Below are 22,999 nucleotides of genomic sequence, written 5' to 3' on the forward strand. Positions count from 1 at the left end.
AGTAAAAAGAAGGCCATCTGAATTAAATAATTGGTCTACCAAAACAATATTATTTCAAAACCAATTTTCAAAGAAAATAGTTTTATTTTTGAAAAGAATGTCCTTATTATTCCAGATAAAGTATTTGTGTGGTGAAAAGTTGTGTTTGTAAATTAAACTCCATGCTAGAAAAGCTTGACGATGAAATGCAGAAAGTTTCACAGGAATTTTGTTGATATCAAAATTGGAAACAAGAAAGAAATTTATGCCACCCAGACTAGATAAAATATGGAGGGGAATAATATTCCAAATAGAGACTGGATACCTAACAAGTTGTTGATTTTAAATGTATTGTTTAATGTAGCAAAGTTCAAAAAATTGAGACCACCATTTTCATACGAGTTCATTAATACTGATTTTCTTATATAATGTATCCTATTTTTCCAAACAAAACCAAAAAGCATCTTATCAATCTCCCTCGAAATTTTATCATCAACCTGAAGAGCCATAGCTGTATAAGTTAACCGGGATATACCTTCTGCTTTGGAAATTAGAACTCTCCCTCTTAATGACAAGTCTCTTAGAAGCCATTGATTAAACGTCCTCTGAGTTTTTTGAATAACAGGATTAAAATTTAATGAACTTCTATTTTTTTTATTCTTATTTATTGTAATTCCTAGGTATTTGACTTCTGTTTTTACTGGAATGTTACAATAAGATGCCACTGAACATTCTTTGACAGCCATAAGTTCACATTTCTTTACATTCAGATAAACACCAGATGCTTTAGAAAATTCTTCAATTATTTTAATTGCAATGGGTATTTGGTTCTCGTTTTGGAGAAAGAGGGTGGTGTCATCTGCTAATTGTGTTATAACAAGTTCTCTATCAATAATAGTCATACCTTTAACCGTACTGGCTTTAATATGATCAACAAGGAGTTGACTTATAATCAGAAATAAATAAGGAGAGACAGGGCAACCCTGCCTAATCCCTCTAGACAAATTAAATCTACTAGAAGTGCCACCCAACAATTTAATTGAACTGTTGTTGTTCTTATAAAGGGTTTTAATTGCGCTAGTGAAGAAATTTCCAAAACCAAATTTTCTAAGTGACTTAAAAATAAATTGATGCTCTACGGAGTCAAAAGCCTTACAGAAATCAAGGAAAAGAATGAACCCATTATCTTCATTAAACTCAGGATAATCCAAAATATCTAAAACTAATCTTATATTGTTTGTGATATGCCTATTCCTCATGAAGCCAGATTGTGTTTCATCGATAATTGAATCTAATACAACTTTGAGTCTTTTAGTGAATATCAGGGCAAATATTTTATAATCATTGTTCAGTAAACTAATTGGTCGCCAATTATCAATCCTTTTTTGGTTTGGGGATTAAAGTGATTAAACCTTGAGTCAAGGTGGGTGGAAGGCATTGATTATTGATACTTTCAGTAAACATCTTGAGCAAAAAAGGGGCCAAATCTTTAATAAATTGCATATAAAATTCAGCGAATGTTGTTATTAATATGGTGTCTCTCTTAATTAAAAAAGTATTGTGAATTTTGCTCAACTTCTTCGAGCCAACGTCTCCTTGAACGTACAAACGCACCTTCAGCTTTCTTTCTATATAGATCGTCTAGTTTGATTTGCAGATCTGACAATTGTAATTTTTCTTCAATCATGAAATTATCTGGGGATTTATTTGCTAGTTTTGCTATTTCAACAACTATGTCAGTTTCTTTAGCTCTTTTGTGTTTGGCTATCTGGCTTCCAAATTTCCTTAAATATTTAGTGACTGAAATTTCAGAAGTTCCCAATTTGAGCAAAATGCATCCTCCTTATTTGCTTTATACCAAAAGCTACTTATCAACCCAGTGATTACTTTTTTCACTTCATCATAGTGAAGCAAAGAATTGTTAAGCTTCCAATATGATCCATTCATTAAACAACTTATAGTAGAGAATTTAATATTAATCCTGATAGCTTTATGATCTGTGAGCGGAGTAGAAAAAATGTCAACTTCTACGTCATCTTTGTTAAAACTCTCAGACAATAACCAGAAGTCAATTCTAGATTGACTAGATCCTGATTTATTACTCCATGTAAATGACTTATTATGTGAAAATTTGGCTCTCCAAATATCTGTAAGGCTGAATTTATCCATGAAGTTTTTAAGATTGTTGTTATTTATATTAGGTCGACCTGGTGGCCATTTATCCATAGTTCCATTTAGTATAATATTAAAATCCCCTCCAATTAACAAAATTGCATTTGGATATTTATTTAACCAACCAATAAATACATTCTCTATGTATTCGAAAAGATTATTATTTTCCAAAGTGTTATTATACCCATTCACATTTCCTAATATTAGTATTTTATCAACATACATAATTACTTGGCAAATAAAATGCCCTGCAGGATCACATTCTGTATGAAGAACATCTCCATTAAATCTATTCTTTAAAGTAATTACTCCAGCGGAGTGTTCAGATCCATGCGCAAACCATACTGAGTTACCCCATTGTGAAGTCCAAAACTTTGTATCTTCTTTAATAGAGTGAGCTTCTTGTACAAAACAAAAATCCGCCCTAAACTGTTTGGCAAAGAGAAAAAGAGCTTTCCTTTTAACTATATTTCTTAACCCCCTAGCATTAAACAAAATAAGTGATAAATGTGACAGATTAGTTAAAGAATAGAGAACAAAAATGTCTGGTCAAGTTAACTTATATATATAGCCGTTCTGGAGAAAACAGTGTTGTCATCGTCCAGCTCAGTTCAGTTCTCATACATTGTTGTCAAGCAATTTAAAATACTCTGTCATTTTTGGCCATACATATAAGTCTTATACATCTTTATAAACTATAAAGGGTCTTCTTTTATTTGTGAACACAATAACAACAAATGTGTTTTTGTAAAATAAAGAAAATAAACAGGGTGCACGCTACACATACTACATTGATTGAAAAAAAAAGAAACTTTTTTTTAATGGTAGTTTTTATTTTATACAGAATAAATGATTTATAATTCAGGGGAGAATAAAGTAAGTGTTAGTTAAAATTTTAAGGAAAACAAATATATTGATCTGAAATATAGCACATTCATTTTAAATTCATTCAGGTTCAATAACCAAACATACAATCTTAATTTAATTTAACCCTCTGTGGTCTAAGGTGTTTTTTGGGGTCCTTGAGATGTTTTGACATGCCCTGACACTTGTGCTTTTTACAGTTGTTTATAAACATATTAATGGCAAAGGTACAAACAGGGCTACCATAATATGTGAGAAACATGTTTGTACTTTTGAGAGAATAATGTTTATGCATGGTTATTCAAAAAAAAAAAAAAAAAAAAAAAAGAAAGTTTCTGAAATAAGGCCACAAAACACAAACTAAATGTTTGTCCACAAGACTTTTGACTAATGGATGTTGTTGCCTAGAGTTTTTGCTTCAAAATAATCTGACAATCATCCTGCCTAATCATTCACATAAAACAATACATAAAAAATGTAAATTTTGCAAGACACTTTTTGTTTGGAAAGGCAATATGCATGGGGACGTGAATGATCATGTATCATGCTCTGATTCACACCTGAGAAGACAATGACCCGCATAATGAGCCGCATAATGAGCCTTTCAGTCAGGTATGTCACTGAGAGGGAACTACTAGAAAGAATGTGAGGACAAAAGAAATATATAAATATGATAAATAATAAGCAATATATATATATATATATATATATATATATATATATATATATATATATATATATATATATATATATTTTTTTTTTTTTTTTTTTTTTTATTACTTTTAATTTATTTAGAATATAGTTAACAATATAATCCAAATATAAATGAAAATCAAAAGCACATTTTTTATCCATAGTCATACCTGGAAACAAACCCTGTTCAAATAGGCTATATGGGCCATTCTACAGAATTGGTTTAAAGTTAGAGTTGGAAACATCTTTGTCTTTTTCCACAAATTTTGTATGCATGCAAATTGTATAATATCCAAGGTAAACATTTCTAGTAATTGTGCAGTTAATTCTCATACTGTATTTTCAGAAAGTTTTGGAATATATCCTCTCCCCAAATGTGTCACTAATAAAAAACAATAATAAATTATTTAATGAGAAGCTATTTTATTAAAAAGTTTTCACATGTAAATCAACAACAATTACAATATTAACAATATTTCAAGTGCAATCTTTCTTTTTAAAAAGTATACATTTTATCATACGTATTTCAAAGTTAAGGATTCATTAGTTTGAATATAGCCTACATTGGAACAAACACTATAATAACATCTTAGTTGATGACTTTATTTTTTGACAAAACATACTATATATTTAACATATGAGCAGAAATCGGCGAACAAAAGCTTATTTGATGTGGCAATAGTCTATTTTACAGTAAAAACTTTATAATCTATCCAAAACTAGTCAATGAAATGTCTTTCATATTTTGTCTGTAACATCGTTTTTATGATATATTAGGGCATATAAATGTTCATTTGCAGTTTAATACGTTGCTTATACAAAGACATTTTATTTCAACATATTTCAGTCGATTTTTACTTATCTCAGAATAGCAATATATTTTGGTAAAAGCTAAACTAGTAGATGTGTTCATGTAAAAATACTAATGTAAGTGGCAAGTGTGAATGAACGGCACAGATGCGTGCTGTTTTTTACTACAGCTGTAGTAAACAACAGCGCACATCTGTGCAGTTCATTCATTCACACACATACACTCGATTCATATTTAAACAGTCTTTTGTGGTTTACAGACACTATTCCACATTGTGATTAGAACAATGCACTTAAGAATAAAGAACTTATTATTCATAGTCCCCAGCTGGATCCGTTGCTCCTCGAAGTGAAACTAAACCAGCACTTCTGAGGTAAATTTTCCAGGATTATTATTGATAGTATTATTCCTCACAGCGTCCTCACAAAGTACATGAATCAGACTAAACTTGATGAGTTTTATAGAGTTGATATGGGCGTACACAAGTTTGCATGGATTGCCTTAGATCATTTGCATTTGAGTAGCGCGTGCTCTCTGTGGTCGTCTTCACATTAGCTGATAATGAGCTGAAATGAGAATAACTGACATCTCTCTCTCTTTTCATACAGATTACATAAACAGAGAATATTTGTTTTTGTTTTGAAAATTTGTTTTGTTTAAAAGTACACACTTAAATGATTATAAAGAAATATAGCTCATGTCTGGGTGAATAGTATTCGCTGAGTTTGTTTAAGCTTAGAGACGTGCTCCAGAAAAAAAAGTTCACGGAGATGGAGAGGCAGAAAGCACACCCTGTTTATTTTCTTTAATTTACAAAAGCACAATGTTTTGTTTTGATTGTAAGTGGACACATGAAAAAGTATACATTTTACAGTTTATTTTTTCATATTTCTTAAGTCTGTATGATCATAAATGACGGAAGTCTATTTTGCTGCTATGTGAAAAAAATCGTTTGCCAACCCCAGAGGGTTAAAGCATTAAACAATACATTTAAAAGATATGCCTTTGGGTTCTATGCATATTTTGTACTTATATATATATATATATATATATATATATATATATATATATATATATATATATACAGTGAGGAAAATAAGTATTTGAACACCCTGCTATTTTGCAAGTTCTCCCACTTGGAAATCATGGAGGGGTCTGAAATTGTCATCGTAGGTGCATGTCCACTGTGAGAGACATAATCTAAAAAAAAAATCCAGAAATCACAATATATGATTTTTTAACTATTTATTTGTATGATACAGCTGCAAATAAGTATTTGAACACCTGTCTATCAGCTAGAATTCTGACCCTCAAAGACCTGTTAGTCTGCCTTTAAAATGTCCACCTCCACTCCATTTATTATCCTAAATTAGATGCACCTGTTTGAGGTCTTTAGCTGCATAAAGACATCTGTCCACCCCATACAATCAGTAAGAATCCAACTACTAACATGGCCAAGACCAAAGAGCTGTCCAAAAGACACTAGAGACAAAATTGTACACCTCCACAAGGCTGGAAAGGGCTATGGGGAAATTGCCAAGCAGCTTGGTGAAAAAAGGTCCACTGTTGGAGCAATCATTAGAAAATGGAAGAAGCTAAACATGACTGTCAATCTCCCTCGGACTGGGGCTCCATGCAAGATCTCACCTCGTGGGGTCTCAATGATCCAAAGAAAGGTGAGAAATCAGCCCAGAACTACACGGGAGGAGCTGGTCAATGACCTGAAAAGAGCTGGGACCACCGTTTCCAAGGTTACTGTTGGTAATACACTAAAGGTGCGTTCCATTCGACAGGGTCCATACGCAGTGTTCACTGCTCCCCTACTCCCTGAGCACGGTATATCAGTTGAAGTGGACTTCACTGACAATAACCGCTCATTTGAAACGCCCTGCAAACGTCATCAAAGAAAGTCAACGACGGAGTCGCGCAGATTATGATATAACATAAAAATATATAGGACTACATTCATATTTAAATTTTTATTATTATATTATATATTTACAATTATATTGCACTATTTTACAACTACCTAAAATAAAATCACTTTACTTTTTCACTTCACTTTACAAACTAGCTAAGCTGGCTGCATTCACTGAGGTAAATTATAATTATCAAAAATAGTATATGTGATATTCACAACAATAACCGTTAAAAATACTGTCATTTGTATAACAATGGCGAAATGTATGAATACATACCATCGTTAGTTGTGACCGTTCTGACTGGTGATGACGTGCGCGAAATGACAGTTGGGCGATCGTCGCTCTCCACTTCCTGTGAAGTGATGTATCGATGTTCCCTTATTCCCTATGCCGTGCGCAGTGCCCTTCGAACTGAACATGTTCGCTCCCTTCGGATTAGAGGATGACACGGGAGTGGATTTTCACTCCTGTCCCGTCCCACTCCCATAGAAAGAAATCTTGTCCCGTCCCACTCCCAGACCAAAGTTTTAAAAATAATCCCATCCCATCCCGCTCCTGGTAAATTGACTCCCACTCCCATCCCGCTCCTGTTTAAACTGACTCCCGCTCCTGTACCGCTCCCATATATTTTTTTCTTCAATTAGTGTTTAGTTAATACATAATTTGATTTAATCTGCTCTCCATCCTGTTTTAGACCAGCTGCTGAGCCCGTTTCTAGATTTTCTCCAGAAAATGGAAGACAGCAAATAAAAGAAAAACAGTACATAGTTCACACCATGTCTACAATAGTTTAATAAACCCAAACAGCACATAAAGCTGCATTTTACTCATTTATTGTTGAGTAAACAATACATTTATAGTTTACATTTATAGTTTTTTTTAATTACATGTTAACGATTTTCATCAATTATGCTCTTGCATAATGAGTCCAATTATGGGTATAAATTCAATAAATATTATTCCTGTCAATAGAAATCTGATGTAAATCTATGAGAATCTATCAATATTTCTCAAAATCTGCACATTTTTGAGCTAAAGCCCCGAGGGACGTTGTTTTGTGTATCGCTGTCATGACGACAGCACAGGAGTTTTTTTGTGAATGAAAGCGGCTGACGCGCATAATTCATATTAAAGGTATCGACGCATTTTTTCATTTCATAACTCCTGACACAAATTAAGAAATAACTGTCACTATAAGTTTCTCAGAATACAATAGTGGTCAAATACTGAAACTTGAGTAGCCTATTATATCTTTTTAATGATGTATAGTTTGTCAATGTATAACATTAAATCTGATAGTAACTTTGAACTAAAAAAAAAAAAAAAAAACGCTTCAGTGTGCCGACGGCAGGTTAAAAGGAAACTACAAAATGGTGCATTTACTTTTTTCTTTTTTTGTCGTCTTTACTATTGGTTGATTCCCGCTCCCGTCTGCTCCCGTTAACCATTTATCCTGTACCGTCCAAATCCTGTGATTAATAGCAAAGATGACTCCCATCCTGTGGGATTCCCGAAAAAATGTCAGCCTCTACTTCGGATTGGAATCTCACTTAAGATGGCGGAATACCCTGTGAAGTCCACTTCGCAGTCCACTTACGGTCAAATGGAACGCACCTTAAGACGTCATGGTTTGAAATCATGCATGGCACGGAAGGTTCCCCTGCTTAAACCAGCACATGTCAAGGCCCGTCTTAAGTTTGCCAATGACCATTTGGATGATCCAGAGGAGTCATGGGAGAAAGTCATGTGGTCAGATGAGACCAAAATAGAACTTTTTGGTCATAATTCCACTAAACGTGTTTGGAGGAAGAAGAATGATGAGTACCATCCCAAGAACACCATCCCTACTGTGAAGCATGGGGGTGGTAGCATCATGCTTTGGGGGTGTTTTTCTGCACATGGGACAGGGCAACTGCACTGTATTAAGGAGAGGATGACCGGGGCCATGTATTGCAAGATTTTGGGGAACAACCTCCTTCCCTCAGTTAGAGCATTGAAGATGGGTCGAGGCTGGGTCTTCCAACATGACAATGACCCGAAGCACACAGCCAGGATAACCAAGGAGTGGCTCTGTAAGAAGCATATCAAGGTTCTGGCGTGGCCTAGCCAGTCTCCAGACCTAAACCCAATAGAGAATCTTTGGAGGGAGCTCAAACTCCGTGTTTCTCAGCGACAGCCCAGAAACCTGACTGATCTAGAGAAGATCTGTGTGGAGGAGTGGGCCAAAATCCCTCCTGCAGTGTGTGCAAACCTGGTGAAAAACTACAGGAAACGTTTGACCTCTGTAATTGCAAACAAAGGCTACTGTACCAAATATTAACATTGATTTTCTCAGGTGTTCAAATACTTATTTGCAGCTGTATCATACAAATAAATAGTTAAAAAAATCATACATTGTGATTTCTGGATTTTTTTTTTTAGATTATGTCTCTAACAGTGGACATGCACCTACGATGACAATTTCAGACCCCTCCATGATTTCTAAGTGGGAGAACTTGCAAAATAGCAGGGTGTTCAAATACTTATTTTCCTCACTGTATATATATATATATATATATATATATATATATATATATATATATATATATCCAAAAATTGTTATCCAAAAAGACAAGGCCTAAGAGATTTATTTATCCTTTAATGCAGGCCAAAGCACACAGCAATGAAATGGTTAAGCTCTTGTCACTGTAACAGATACCCAGCCACAATCACACACACACATGGCACAGAGAGAGTGAGACTGGTGGAGTGAGGGGGAGGGGAAGGACAGACATAGGGAGACAGAGAAAGAGAACATTTTAAACAAAAAATATATATCCTAACTGTGACAAAGTAGACTTTGATCATGTTTAAATAAAGATGCAAATGCAGTGTGGAATAAAATGAAATTAGTGCACTTTAAAACACTGTTATAAAAAAGCAATAAAAAATATTTATCCAACCCCATTTATACATAGTATAAAACACTAGATGGCACAATAGACCTATTTTTAATAAACTCTTTCTGTTTACTTTTTTGACATTACTTTAATCCAGTGGTGTGATACGCAGGTATACGCCATATACCCACTAGGAAAGGCCAAGGATTTCCGTATACCCACTTAAAAAAGCGTGAGGATACGTAACAACTTTTTGTGTCAGAACTTTCTCACTTTCATAAATTCACCCCGTTTGTGTTTGCGAAGCAAACTAAGGTGTGGTGCTAAGGTGAATATCGAATCGCGGAATCCAGTCACAAAAAGGAACTTGCTGTATAAAGCAGAGCGTCACGGAATTTGGCCATTTTTGAAAGAATAAATCAAAAGTAGGGCTGTACAATGAACCAAATCTCGATATGGACTAGTGTCTGTGAATATTAAAGCTCAAAGAGACTGCAGTTGTTCTACGCGTCTCTGGGAATGAGCGCTCAATGTGTGCTCCACTACACACACACACACACACACACACACGCACACACTGAAGCACGCGTGACGCTCGTGGTGTTTTCAGCGTTTCACTGTATTGAGACATGATGTAGGACACACATGTGAACTTCATCGCAGAGCTGCTATGAGAGTCACTTCACGAGAATTTCACCATTTCATTTGATAAAACTATTGTCATTCATTCGTATCATATACAGACAGAAACTGTAATGTCTTTACGACAACCTTTCAAAATAAAAGTTCGGTATAACTTGAAGAAATTATAACAGAAATTACTATTGCACAGTTCAAGTAGTCCTAATAATAATAATAATAATAATAATAATAATAATAGTTTATTAAAACACACAGAAACTCAAATGTCTACAACCCACCAATAAACCCACCATAATGAAATCTATTAAAATGTTATTTTAATGGAATATCACACACGGTTTCATACATGTTTTAATTTAAACAGTAAACTTGCCAAAACAATAACACCATTTTTTTCAAAAATACCATTTCTAAAAGTAAATTTGTATTTGTGCCTATAATGTTTAAAAAAAAATTATTATTATTATTTTTTTCACAGTATACTCACTACAAAAAACTAGACTACACCACTGCTTTAATCCCTCGCTATAGCAAAACTATTTGAGATATTTAATATCCGTTCACAATTTAGCATCTTCAATGTATTTTTGCATTGCCTGCATTGTAGTCTCTTAGGTTCTAGAACTTGTCCTCTGTAAAATGTGCAGCACACAGATAAACTTTGGGGTTTTAAAGGAGACCTATTATGCCCCTTTTCACAAGATGTAAAATAAGTCTCTGATGTCCCCAGAGTGTGTATGTGAAGTTTTAGCTCAAAATTCCCAACAGATCATTTTTTACAGCATGTTTCAATTGTTTAAATAAGCTGCTGCTGCATGGCACAGGGGGCGGAGCTTCATGAGCTCACGCTCAGTCTCAGGACAATTTCATCTCACGGAATGATGATAATATCAGAAACTCTCAGTAATGGTGTTCATTTCGACCCAGAGTCGTACAATAATGCCTACAGAGTCAGAGTGCTGTATGGAGATGGAACAGGTATAGTTTAGTTTAATTACGGTTATAACGTATTTGTCATCTGCTTGTATGTATCCACTATTAATAGCCTACAAGTCTGCTGTTTCGGACCAGGTCCGAATGATGATCAAAAATATACTGATGAGTTTAATAAAGTTTATTGTACATCACACAAAAGATGAAGCGTCTGTTTTACTCCAGAAAATCACCGTAAGAGCTGAGTAAACACAGTAGAATGTTACGTACTAGGATGGCAGCAAATACAGGCATGGAGTCATGGATCCGTTTCAATCATTTATCTGAAACCAATTTGAAATAAATTTACAGCTCACTATATCACAGTAGTTTTTTTTCTTCAGGTCTTAAACAAAAAGGTTCACATTCAAATCACCCCAAAACATGTTAACATTACCACAGTAGCCTGATGATACATCTCACTGTCCTTTAGGCATGGCCATCTCGACTAGCCTACCGCACACGCACGCACGCAGTGTCTCTGTCACTGTCCCACAAGCTCGACGGCGCGAAAATCCTGGAAAACATTCAAAAGATATGGTATCCACTCCCGAGAAAGTCCACGAGATATGTGCAAAGAAAGGGATCCAAAAAGTGAGAAGACACACGGTCCAACCATGTCCCTCGCGACAACGGAGTGCATCCGAAGCTTGTCCGTCATCCCACCGAAGTCGCGCTTATCCAGAATGTTCTCCTCACAGAAGTCACGCGCTATCGCGTGTGATCAAGAATGAACCAATCACAAAGCATGCTGAGATGATCACTAGCCATTTGACTATATCCAAACTCGTTGACCTGTTCATGAACTCTTTTCTATATTTTAAACTCTGCTCTCCATGCAGACAAAGCATAAGAGGATGAAACATTGATAACATCTTTACCACTGTATAGTAGTTATTCTTATGTTATTGCAATGTACTTAATCAAACAAATAGATGACCTTATGACAAAATAAAATACAGAATCATATCAAAATAAAACAAAACAATAGAGAAATAAAATGTAAATGTGGGTTCATCACAATAAGAAGTGCGTAATTACATAAACGTATTTCGGTAGAGTTGAGGGATCATTTTCTTTGAAAACAAAATAATTCCACCTTGTCTTCAGCAGCTGCCTCAGATTTCGGGAGTAAATAGAGAGAGCTATGTGGATTAATACATCCAGCCACACAACATCTACAACGCTTGGTAGACATTCTTGTCAGTGCAGCAATGGCGGATGTGTACAACTCGCTGTGAACTCGATCAGGGCGGGTCTATGTTAAAACGGCAGTGTCTGTCAACACTCGTGGGCGGGGCCTGTGGCTTTAGTGACGTCACTAAAGCCGCATTCTGAAAATAGGTCGTTGGGAGACACTGCTTATGATTTATGGGGATTAATAAAAAAGGAGTGAGTGGATTTTTATCAATATTGGGTGGTTGTGTACACACACTGCCAACACACATTTATGTCCAAACAGCATGCAAAAGTGAATTTTACATAATAGGTCCCCTTTAATGTTCAGGAACAGTGTTTTCTAAGTTCGTCTGCCTTAAGGTAGGGACACACCAAACTGACGTCAAAGAACTAGCGCTGATGAAAGCCGACTGTGGCGTCGCCTCAAGTTGCCTGCATAGGGGCAAAAAAAGTTGCACGTGAACACACCAGACAGACTACAAACTAGCGTGTACGTTCTGCACTTGCGTGAGAGGACATAACTCTCCCATCCCAGCAGATGGCAGTAGTCTGTATTCGGCATTTAAAAGGGAAACCAGAAGAGCTAGAACTGTGTATATACAAAGCAAGCAGCGCCTCGATCACGATGATTAGCTGGTCTTCGACGTCTTGATTCCACAAAGCCATGTTATTAAAATAATCCTCTGGTCAAATGAGATGACAAGTGACAAGTGAGTGAGTTCCCTCTTTACTCCATCGTTTGTTTGCTTTCAGTTATGTTTTTTTTCTCGCACGCTCATCTCTCCGACGAGCTCCACAGCCGATTCAACATGTAGAATCAGCTGAAAAACAGCTGACGGCATCCGACTAGAGCCAACGGTGCAGAGCACATCGAGAAAACTAAAACCGACCGACGCTCAAAAACCACCCGACAATGCCCGGCGGCCGACCGTCAGCTTGGTGTGTCCCCGGCGCAAGGAAGAAAAACAGTGTCTCTTCGACATGGCAACAAAACTGTAGTAAAGCAGGTATTCTTTGTTTTCTCTAGCACAGCTCAACCATGCCTCGCCCCCTTTTTTTGCATATTCCATGGGATAATTTAAATCAAATCAGTTAAATGATTGTTAGGCTGCATAAACTAGGTCAGCCAGAACCGGGAAACTTCCTATAACACCCGATATACTTGTTATATCATAAGAAGAATGGCATCTACCCTAATATTAGTCTCTCTCTTTATCCCGGGGTTACCGTAGTCAGCTGGATCCGGGCTGTATCCAGATTAGATGGAGGACATGACCACAACGCTGCCCTGAAGTGTCAGCAGAGATTGTGTCAACCAGACTATCCCCTGTGAAGGTCTTATCGACACGACAGCCAGTGGCATAGATCCTCAACAAAACCCGTCCCATACCGGCATGATGAATCCGATCTTCATCCAGATGTACCTGGATTACATTTTTGGAATGTTCCGATCCCAATCTGACTTCTGACCTGTAATGGTGCCAGAATCAAAATTATACACCGTTCATTTGTTGGCCAGAGGAGAACTGGTACTCCAACTAAGCCTGCTTTCTCCCAAGGTTTTTTTTTTCTCCATTCTGTCACCTAATGGGGTTTGGGTTCCTTGCCACTGTCACCTCTGGCTTGCCTAGTTAGGTACACTTAATATTCAACTATATGATCTAACTGCATTGACACCATTGTATGAGACCTGAACTGAGCTGGATGATGACATCACTGTTTTCTCCAGAGCTGCTGTACAGCTTAAACAAACTTTGTTGCATTATTTTCCTGTTATCACTGTAAAGCTGCATTGAAACAATCTGTATTATAAAAAGTGCTATATAAATAAAGGTGACTTGACTTGAGGGATATTGTGATTTCACAAGATCTGGAAAAAGCTAATTGTAATCCCAACAATGCATTTGTTGTAGTTTGTGAAAAGTTTTTGTTAGAGAGAATTTAACAATTCCCATTGGAGTGGACTGCAAGCTTTGTAACCTTGCAGATCTTTTTTTATGGTCAAACAGCAACATTACACACTAACTAAACCTGAAAAAGTGAAAAAGAAAAATATAGGACCCCTGCAGGAATCACCATGATCACGACTGATGAATTGCATGATGCCGCATGAAAAATGTGCATTTGTAAAAGACACAGCTGTATATGTGTAAGTTGACCAACATTTAAAAAATCCGGTGGGAACGGCCACTTTGTGGGCCACAGGGAAAAAACAGACCATATCAACCATGAAAACCAACAAACAGCAACTTCATTTTGACCTGATTTTATCTAGATTTTCTGGCAGGGACACCAAGTGTCTGGCTATATAATGATGATTATGATAATGACTTTGACCATATAGCAGAGAACACTTCTGCTTCATAAGGTTGCACAACTTTTAAAGCCTCAAATACAGAAATTTCTTCATCTCTGTCTGTTTCTTTTTTACATGTAGAGACTGAGTGGAGCAGCTGTAGGCGGTGGCCTACAGTATTTCGGAGTCGCTCTTCACTCTGCAGGGGATCTGACCTCAGACTCCCTCACTGATGTAGTGGTGGGCTCTAGAGGGGCAGTTACAGTACTAAGGCAAGTGTGTGTGCTTGCATGTGTTTATATATTTTGCAGATTATTCTTGCCAACTTAGTCAAGAAAATGCCTAGTAAAGACCAATCACAGTTAATTTTAGTAATTTTAGTTATGTAATGTTTAGTAGTGGATAAGTAGAGGATGCCATAATAATAGACTTATAAGTAATACAGTGGTACTGAATTTGAATTCATATACGCTGACAATACTGAAGAAATGTGTGAAAGTGTTTGTAGTCTTTCCTGGCATACTGATAAAAACCTCTGCACGTTGACTCCCAGAACGTGCATGTTGATCAGACAATCAGGTTAATTTGAAGGATGGTTGGAAAGCAGCCTTTGTTTTGCATCCTTCATCCTGCATGTTGTGAATTCTCCCCTTTAAATTTTAAGTTCATAATCAGGTATTTGTCCAATAAATGGACAAACTCAATCTGATGACTCCGACTCCCTCACCAGAGTTCTGCAGCGGTCAATAGCATATACACCAGCATTCAGTGGGGCAATCCCCAGCATTAGCCCTTCAAGCTGGAACCGACTACTGCAGTGATGTCATCGGAGCAATCAGCCTCACTTCCTCATATTGAGACTTTAGACAGACCCTCACGGCAGTGCCGCACGCCCAAGCATCTGGAGGAGTATCTTCTTGACTACAGTCATCACCACCTGCTCTTTCCTCCCAATCTACAGCAGAGGTGCCAGTGGAGCAGAGAGGAGCAGCAGCCACCGTGGGCATAGCTAGTCAATCATGACCAGTCTTCAGCCAGGGGGTTGCATCCAGCCATAAGCTCCACAGACTTGAGTATGAGTTTACTGAGGAAAATCTATATCTGGGAAGGTAAGGGATGAGGCTGCTGACATGGTTGCGCTTTACAGTAAACTTAAATAATATGAAAAACGACAGTGTCGGTGCCAGGAGCTGATGGAACATATCACATCATGGGGATGAGGAGGAAGATCAAAGTGAAAAGCCTGCCACACCAGCAACAAGATTACTATAAACAACAAAACAAAAGTAAAGCGGTACACAAAAATACAACGTAAATGTGTCGAGCAGGACGAGGCCTAGGGCTGTGGGAGAACGGCGCGAGGCCGGTGGCATGATTGCTGATGAGCGACACCTGCGCAATGCACCGGTCTCGTATCTCTCATGGAGGAGCGGAAGCATAAAATGAGGAGCGACGATTGTGAAGGACGAGAGCGGACCAGGCCTGGACTGTTTTATTTGATGTTTCGTTTTATTATGTGTGGCGGCAGTCGTCCTTGAGGGGCTGCTGTCTTTACTTTCATTTTGTGTTTATTTATTAATGTCTTTAAATGTTTGCTGGTTCCCGCTAGGGCTGAACGATATATCGTTATCGTATCTATATCGAGATATGAACTTTCAAGATATTACTATCGAAAAAAGCAACGATATAGACGATATAGATTTTCCCTCTCCGCGCTCGCCCTGCATACAACTCTGGCAGTCACAACAAACATCAGTTTTACGAGTGCCCTTGAATGCACCGCTAAAGCCAGCGCGCGCACACTACCAGGGACGTGGGAACTATATTGTGAGAGGGGGGGCGGCGTTTCCATGGTGACGCGTCATTGCTTGTCACGTGACACACCGCAGCAGCAACAGCGCTGAATGAATGATGATCTTCCTTTATGTCATTTTTCCTTTTTTATTCAGAATATTCACAAATGTGTTAGCTATGGCATGAAATATCTGATATTCCGATTGTCAAATACATGCAAGTGGAAGTATATTGTTGTTTAAACACCTTTATAACGATCGCGTTAGTTGAGCTGTATGCGCGATGGCGGGCGCCGCCGTGTTAGTTTGTGCCGCAGACGCAGGTCAGAGAATCGGATCTGTTGGATTTACAACCTCTATGTTTACAACACGTGAATTCATCCACTTCTCCCGAAATACTTAAAAGTAAGTGGCTGGTGAGCTGGGAATAGAATAGAGTAAACATTGAAGTTACTTACACAATGTGTATCTGATATGAATAAAACGTGTCGAATTATAATGGAAAGGATTATTATTACCTCTTCCATAGACATCATCGTGTATTTTACAAACTCTAAATGTATTGTTTTTTTAGTACTTACGTAGTCATATCGTATTGTATCGATATCGAGATATCTGGCATGAAAATCGAGATATGAAATTTTGTCCATATCGTTCAGCCCTAGTTCCCGCCTTCTTCTTCCCACAACAACGAACTGCGTTACAGTAAACAAACACAAATGTAAAATAAACAAAACACAATGTAAACTTCAGGCCTGGTTCTCTCTTGTCCTTCACTGTCATCCCTCCTCCTTTTATCTTCTGTGAGAAACTCAAGGCCGGCCTCGCTCCGTTCTCACGGCTCTCAGCCCCGCTCTGTTTGCCACATACCCCTATCGTCCCTCGCAGGCCAGGAGGTACCCTCGAGACTGCACTTTACATCACGGCGGCTGCAGCACCTGGGGCTAAGGACAGATGAAAGATAAAAGATAAACAATAACTAACAAAACTACTAAAGGAATACCATGAATGATAAAGTAATAAAGTGCATAAGATGCATAAAATGCAAATGATTACATTGAGTATGGCTATGGAAGAGTTACGGTATCTTATGGAAAGATAATTATCTTCTCTGAAACTAATAAGGTGAAGAACCTAATTATGCATCAAACAAACAAGCGAAATATTATTTGTTATTAACTGGCCTCAGCTATATTACCTCTAATGTAAATTAGAAAATCATATACTGATAATGTACAACAATGCAGAAGTTTCTGGAAAGAGGTTTGGTTAAGTGATATGTACGTTCCTCGTGGTTAAGTGAGCAGTCCGATGGCAATGACGTCTACCACTGGTTGAGCTGCCTGACAATGCAGTGGGGATAGGAGCTAGAATCCGTTTCAACTGTCTTGAACACGAATCTGTGGGATGCTGATCTCATGGAGCACTAAAGGGTCCTAAAATCTGGAACACACAGATGAGGCCCTGAAATAGGTGCAGAAGGTCCCTAATGATTTGGAACATGCAGATGAAGGAAGTTTGAAGTGAAGATTTGCTTATCTCTTGTGTGTCTTGTGCCTCTCTTGGCCAGACACTCAGGACTTTGTCAATCCGCTTTTGTCTCTCTGGCACAAAGACTCTGGACGTGCTGTGGTGCTGTGTACTGTCTCGCTGAATGAAAACTTTGAACGTAGCGTTTGTTAATGTCTCTTTCCTCACAGACTGAAGGCTCAGAACGTGGCCGGATCTGTTGCTGCCTCACAAGCTGTAGACTCAGATCATGGAATCTGTTGTCTCTCTGGACGAACCGGAGACTCAGAACGTTGTTGATCTGTTTCTGTCAATCCTTGAAGGACAGACTCAGAACAAGACTGTATTCTGTTACCGGAGACCCTAAGAACGATATATCTGTAATGTCTCATCCTTGGAGAACAGACTCAGAACAAGGAGTGTCTGTTGAAAGGGTACCTTAATCCCTTTCCGATAAGTATGAGATTGTAATTTGGCACTTTTCCATTCCAGTGCTGTGATTGGCTGCTGGAATCAGAGGGGACACACAGTATGGCCCACCCTTCTTTGCCCTGTGGAACTCATTTGCATAAAGCGCCCAGTTAGAAGTCTTTAAAGTGTCTTTAAAGTTTTACCAATGGATTTCTCATTTTCCAAACCACCACCAGAATACCTTTGAAAAGATTTAACTGAATATTTTATTCATTTGAACATTAACATCTGAAATTGTGTAAGATATTGCATGCTGGCAATGAGAATATTTATTTCTCTGAATAAGTATGAGATGGATGCGTGTTGTTTCCATCAGTTTTAAGGTTTGAAAACATTGTTATGAATGGAATTGTATGAATCATTGTGGTTTCTCTTTGTTTCACCCATTGCTGCTGCATCTGGAGGTCCTTTTTTATGGCAGTCACAGGCCAACATCCTAAGATTTAGTCTCTAGATGGGTGAAGAGCAGAAACTGCATGAGGACCAATAAGAAGTCCTGTCCTTCCTAGGCTTGGTACTAGAGGTATTTTTCTTGCCCTCTTAGAGGTGTCTGGCTGTTGTCCTAGCATCTTTATCTGATGGCGTTTGGACAGTTTGTTTGTGTTAGTCCACCAAGATCCAATCAAAATGTAGCAAACCTTTGTCCACTGTTGTGGACAGAGAGGGGCCCGGCCATAAACTGGGCCCTGGAATGTGCTGTTCACAACAAGTAATACAAGTATCAAGTATTGCTGGAACACCTCAAATTTCCTGAGGCACAGATGATTGGCCAGTCCTGCCACCATCACCCATACCCATATTAAGCGGCAATGCGTGCTCTTCAATTACAATATGGTCAACCCCAACAGCTGGCTCAGAGTGAAATAGCGGCAATCCTCACAGCACCAGAGGTCAAACCAAATGTTGCTCGCAGTTTCCAGAGTTTTTTTCTCCGTGTCCCCCTCTTAGTGAGCAGGCTGTTGTCTAAGCACTTAAGAGATGACTTTGAAGACTAACTCCAGCTGCAAGGGAAGCTCAACTCCCCAAACATTAACCTGTACAACCAGCAATACTTTTCTGGATGGCTCCAAGTCAAGGTCAAGCAACAGAGACTGTCCAGTAGGTTAGTGCAAAGCAACCAGTATGAGAAAACTCCAAGCAGTACAAAGGAGAAGACTGCGGTTAAACCTAAAACCCAAATCACAGGCTTGCAGCACCTACAGAGCCTAAAACCTCCCTTAGTCCAAAGGTATCTTGGAAGAAGACACCACTCAAAGTCAACTCTTTCTTCTGTGGCGGAAACAACCACTACATCACTCGATGCAGCAGTATCAAAGAGCAGAGGAAAAACGCTGCTGGATCTCAGAGGAAAAACACTGCTGGAAATGTTCTTGTTCCCATGGACCTGAAATATGCAGTTTAAAGAAACCCTGCAGTGAGGTTTGCAGCTGTATTAGATGACGGAGACAGCGCATCATGATCCTACCCATTGTCATCCAGCAGCTCCAACGGAGAAGTGAACATGAGACTCTAGCCCTTTGTACTGTACAGCCCCACACTTCTCACCGTTGAAATCTCCCCAAGAGGTTACCCAGAGAAATTCTATCAAGTGTTTGGAGCATTCACAGCATTTGGTCTTGATCTAGTGGAACAGTCATGCCCAGTTCAGACACTTCTGAAGAGTTGTGCACACCTAAGAGGAGTTCCGTTACCAATAGACGTACCTTGTGAAATGGCTGTAACGGAACTCCCCTTTAGGTGTGCGAGTTCCGTTACAGCCATTTCACAAGGTATGCCTACTGGTGCTCATAGGTTCAGACCAAGTTCATCTCATTACCGCCAAACAGCCCATTCTCCAGGGAACCAGAGGGGGTCCAGCAGCAGTCCATACAGCTCTCGGGTGTGCTTTCCATTGAGCAGTAATGTGTATCGCAGACCATGCACCAGTGCAGCAATGTTTCTTTCTCTCCACTGCCCAAGATGATCTTCTCTACAGAAATGTGGAAAGGTAATGGCAACTGGATGTGCTGCACTTTCACAATGACAAACTGGATGTCCGGTCTAGGTAAGATAAAGAGGCTATGCATCTGCTTGAGTCTCAAACTCATTGAGTCAGTGTCAAGGCAGTACAACGTTATGCCACCCCGCTTCTGTGGAAACCAGGTGCACTTAAACCCAAAGGCTTGTTGCAATCCATTCTTGCAAATCTGAGGAACACTGAAAGGAGACTCCAGAAAGACCATGAAAAGGCCTCAATCTAGTCAGGGGAGATTGCTAAGCTCATTGAGGCAGGTTATGTAGCCAAATTTAACCAAAGGCAAGCCGCCCAGTCAGAGGAGTCATGGTACTATTATTATTATTATTATTATTATTATTATTATAACAGCAAGACAAGGTTTCAACTGTTTGTTTAGACACCAGGGCCTATCTCTTAACAATCAACTCCTGCAATTTCCTGTACTTGGACCATCACTGTTGGGCATTCTGCTAAGATTCAGGCAGCATCATGTGGCTTTAAGCGCAGATATCAACGGCATGTTCCATCAGGTCAATCTCCTGCCATATGACCGACCCTTTCTCTGCTTCATTTTGAGAGATCTGCAGAGTGAAAACCCTCCAGAATTACGCAAGTGGCAGCTTCTATCCTTTGTACAATAACCAATCCATGCTGTGCCATCTTTGCTCTGCAGTATCATGCTCTTGAGCAATTCGATGCTCGCAGAGGATGAAATGACTATCTTTGTCAGTCAGACAATTCTATGGACAGACTCTATGACTGTGCATGAATTGATTCAGTCAGACTCCTGTCGTTAGGAGGTGTTCGTTGGAACACGAGTCTCCATGATACAAAAATGAACAGACCACAGATCATGGAATAGAGGTATGTATACAAGCAAGATTACCCAGCTGACCAGAGGTAAATCCCTCCAAAGTCTGGCTGAGCCTAGTCTATGGAGTCAAGGGATTCTTGAAACAGAGCCCAGAGCACTGGTCTAAGAAACCTGAAGTTGCACAGTCAGAGGAATTATCAGAACTGAAAGGCTTAACCTGCTACTGCCTAATGGCAGTTAAAACTGCTTCCAACCTCCCTGATGCTACCTATTTCAATATATGGCAGGAACTAGTGGAGGTGACTCAACAAACATGTCAAGGGGCAGCCACATCCTATGACTAATAGAGAAGCGGAAGCTGTTCTGCAAACTTAAGAGCTTTCCAGAAGAAGTTAGAAACCAGTTCCTGTGCACAGTCGATTGGTCTTGCTCCTGGCTGGGATCCACTGACCAACATGCTAAGAATTGGGGGCTTATGAAGGAGGCTGGCAAACTCAGACCTGGAACAAATCCAGCCCATTGTGTTGGAGCCAAGACAAGCAGTAATGAAGCTCCTTATTAAAGAATTTGATGAGTGTCTGTTACACCCAGGAGCCAAGAGAGTCTATGCCGAGATATGGGGACAGTACTGGATTCTACACCATCATCTGTCTGTTCTGTCAGCGATGGAAGGCTCAGTCAAAGGTCCAGCAAATGGAAGATTTGCTACCAGAACACCTTTGAGTGCTCTGTCCAACTTTTTACTCAACAGGTGTTGACTGCTCCAACCCATATCTGGTCAAAATAGGATGACAAAATGAGAAGAGCTTGGGGCTTATATTCAAATGTCTGTTGGTGGTTAAACTTACATTAGACCAGTTGCCTGCCTGATAAAGTTTTCTGCTTTAGAAGGTAATACTGAAGACATTTACAGAATTCCCTTGATTACCCATTTTCTCCTCAAATGTGGGGGCGGCTGTTGTAAATTCTCCCCTTTAAGTTTAAAGTTCATAATCAGGTATGACGTTCTAGGTTATGAGTTGCGTAAGTAACATAGTGCAGTGTTTCAAGCTCGTAGGAACTCAACGTAATTGCCTATTCACTATGTTACTCCAGCAGAGTATTCATATCGTGTTATTATCGCACTCATGTGCTGTGTCCTAACATTGCACATTTTGAAGAACACATCCAAGTGAATACTTTGCATCCTCCAGTCCCTAACAATCCTTTGCACACATTCCAATTCACAAAAATATTTTTGCAGAATATGAGTCGGTACTGAGCCGTCTGATTTCTTAATGGAATGCAAGGTGAAAAAGATGGTTAAGTCCTTATTTTTTCTTTTGTTTTGTTGTAACTGAATCACATGATGTATTGTTTTTAGAGAAAAAAAACTGAAATGTCACAATTACCTAAGCATTTATATCCTTTGATGCTGAAAATTTGGCTCAGGTGCATTCCATTTTCTCAGATTCTTCTTTGAGATGTTTTTGCACTTTGAGTGGAGTCCATTTATTTGACATTTGGACATTTGGAAAGGCACACGCCTGTCCAGATAAGGTCTAACAGGTGAAAAAGCATATCAGAGCAAAACAAAGGCATGAGGTCTGCCTGCAGAGCTCAGAGACAGGATTGTGTCAATGCACATATATGGGAGCATTTTCCTTTGAAAAAGACTGTGAGAAAAAAATATTCTCTGGTCTGATGAACCTCAGTTCCAAGCATCATATCTGAAGGAAACCAGACATCTCTCACCATCTGCACAATAACATCCCAAAGGTGAAGGGTGGTGGTGGTAGTAACAAACAGTGGGGGAGTTTTTCATCTGGGCAGCTGGTCAGGGTGGAAGGAAAGCTGCAAAATACAGAGACATCCTTAATAAAAACGTCTCAGGTTACGACTGTAACCTATGTTCCCTGAGAACAGGGAACGAGACACTATGTCATAGACGCTTTGGGGAACGCCTCAGGCGTGACAGGTGTCTGAAATCAAATATCAACTCACGGCAATCATGTTGACCGGCGACAG

General features: G+C 38.8%; 1 protein-coding gene across 2 annotated transcripts in view; it reads left to right on the forward strand.

The window, feature by feature from the left end:
* LOC307158333 (integrin alpha-X-like) overlaps positions 1–22,999 on the forward strand; it is a 267,631-nt gene that overhangs the window by 156,874 nt on the left and 87,758 nt on the right. For both annotated transcript variants that reach the window (XM_079870811.1, XM_079870812.1), the window contains exon 15: positions 14,551–14,681. In XM_079870811.1, the coding sequence (XP_079726937.1) occupies positions 14,551–14,681 (131 nt within the window). The remainder of the gene's footprint in view (positions 1–14,550; positions 14,682–22,999) is intronic.

Source organism: Squalius cephalus (assembly GCF_949319135.1).
Source record: "Squalius cephalus genome assembly, chromosome: 5".
NCBI lineage: Eukaryota > Metazoa > Chordata > Actinopteri > Cypriniformes > Leuciscidae > Squalius > Squalius cephalus.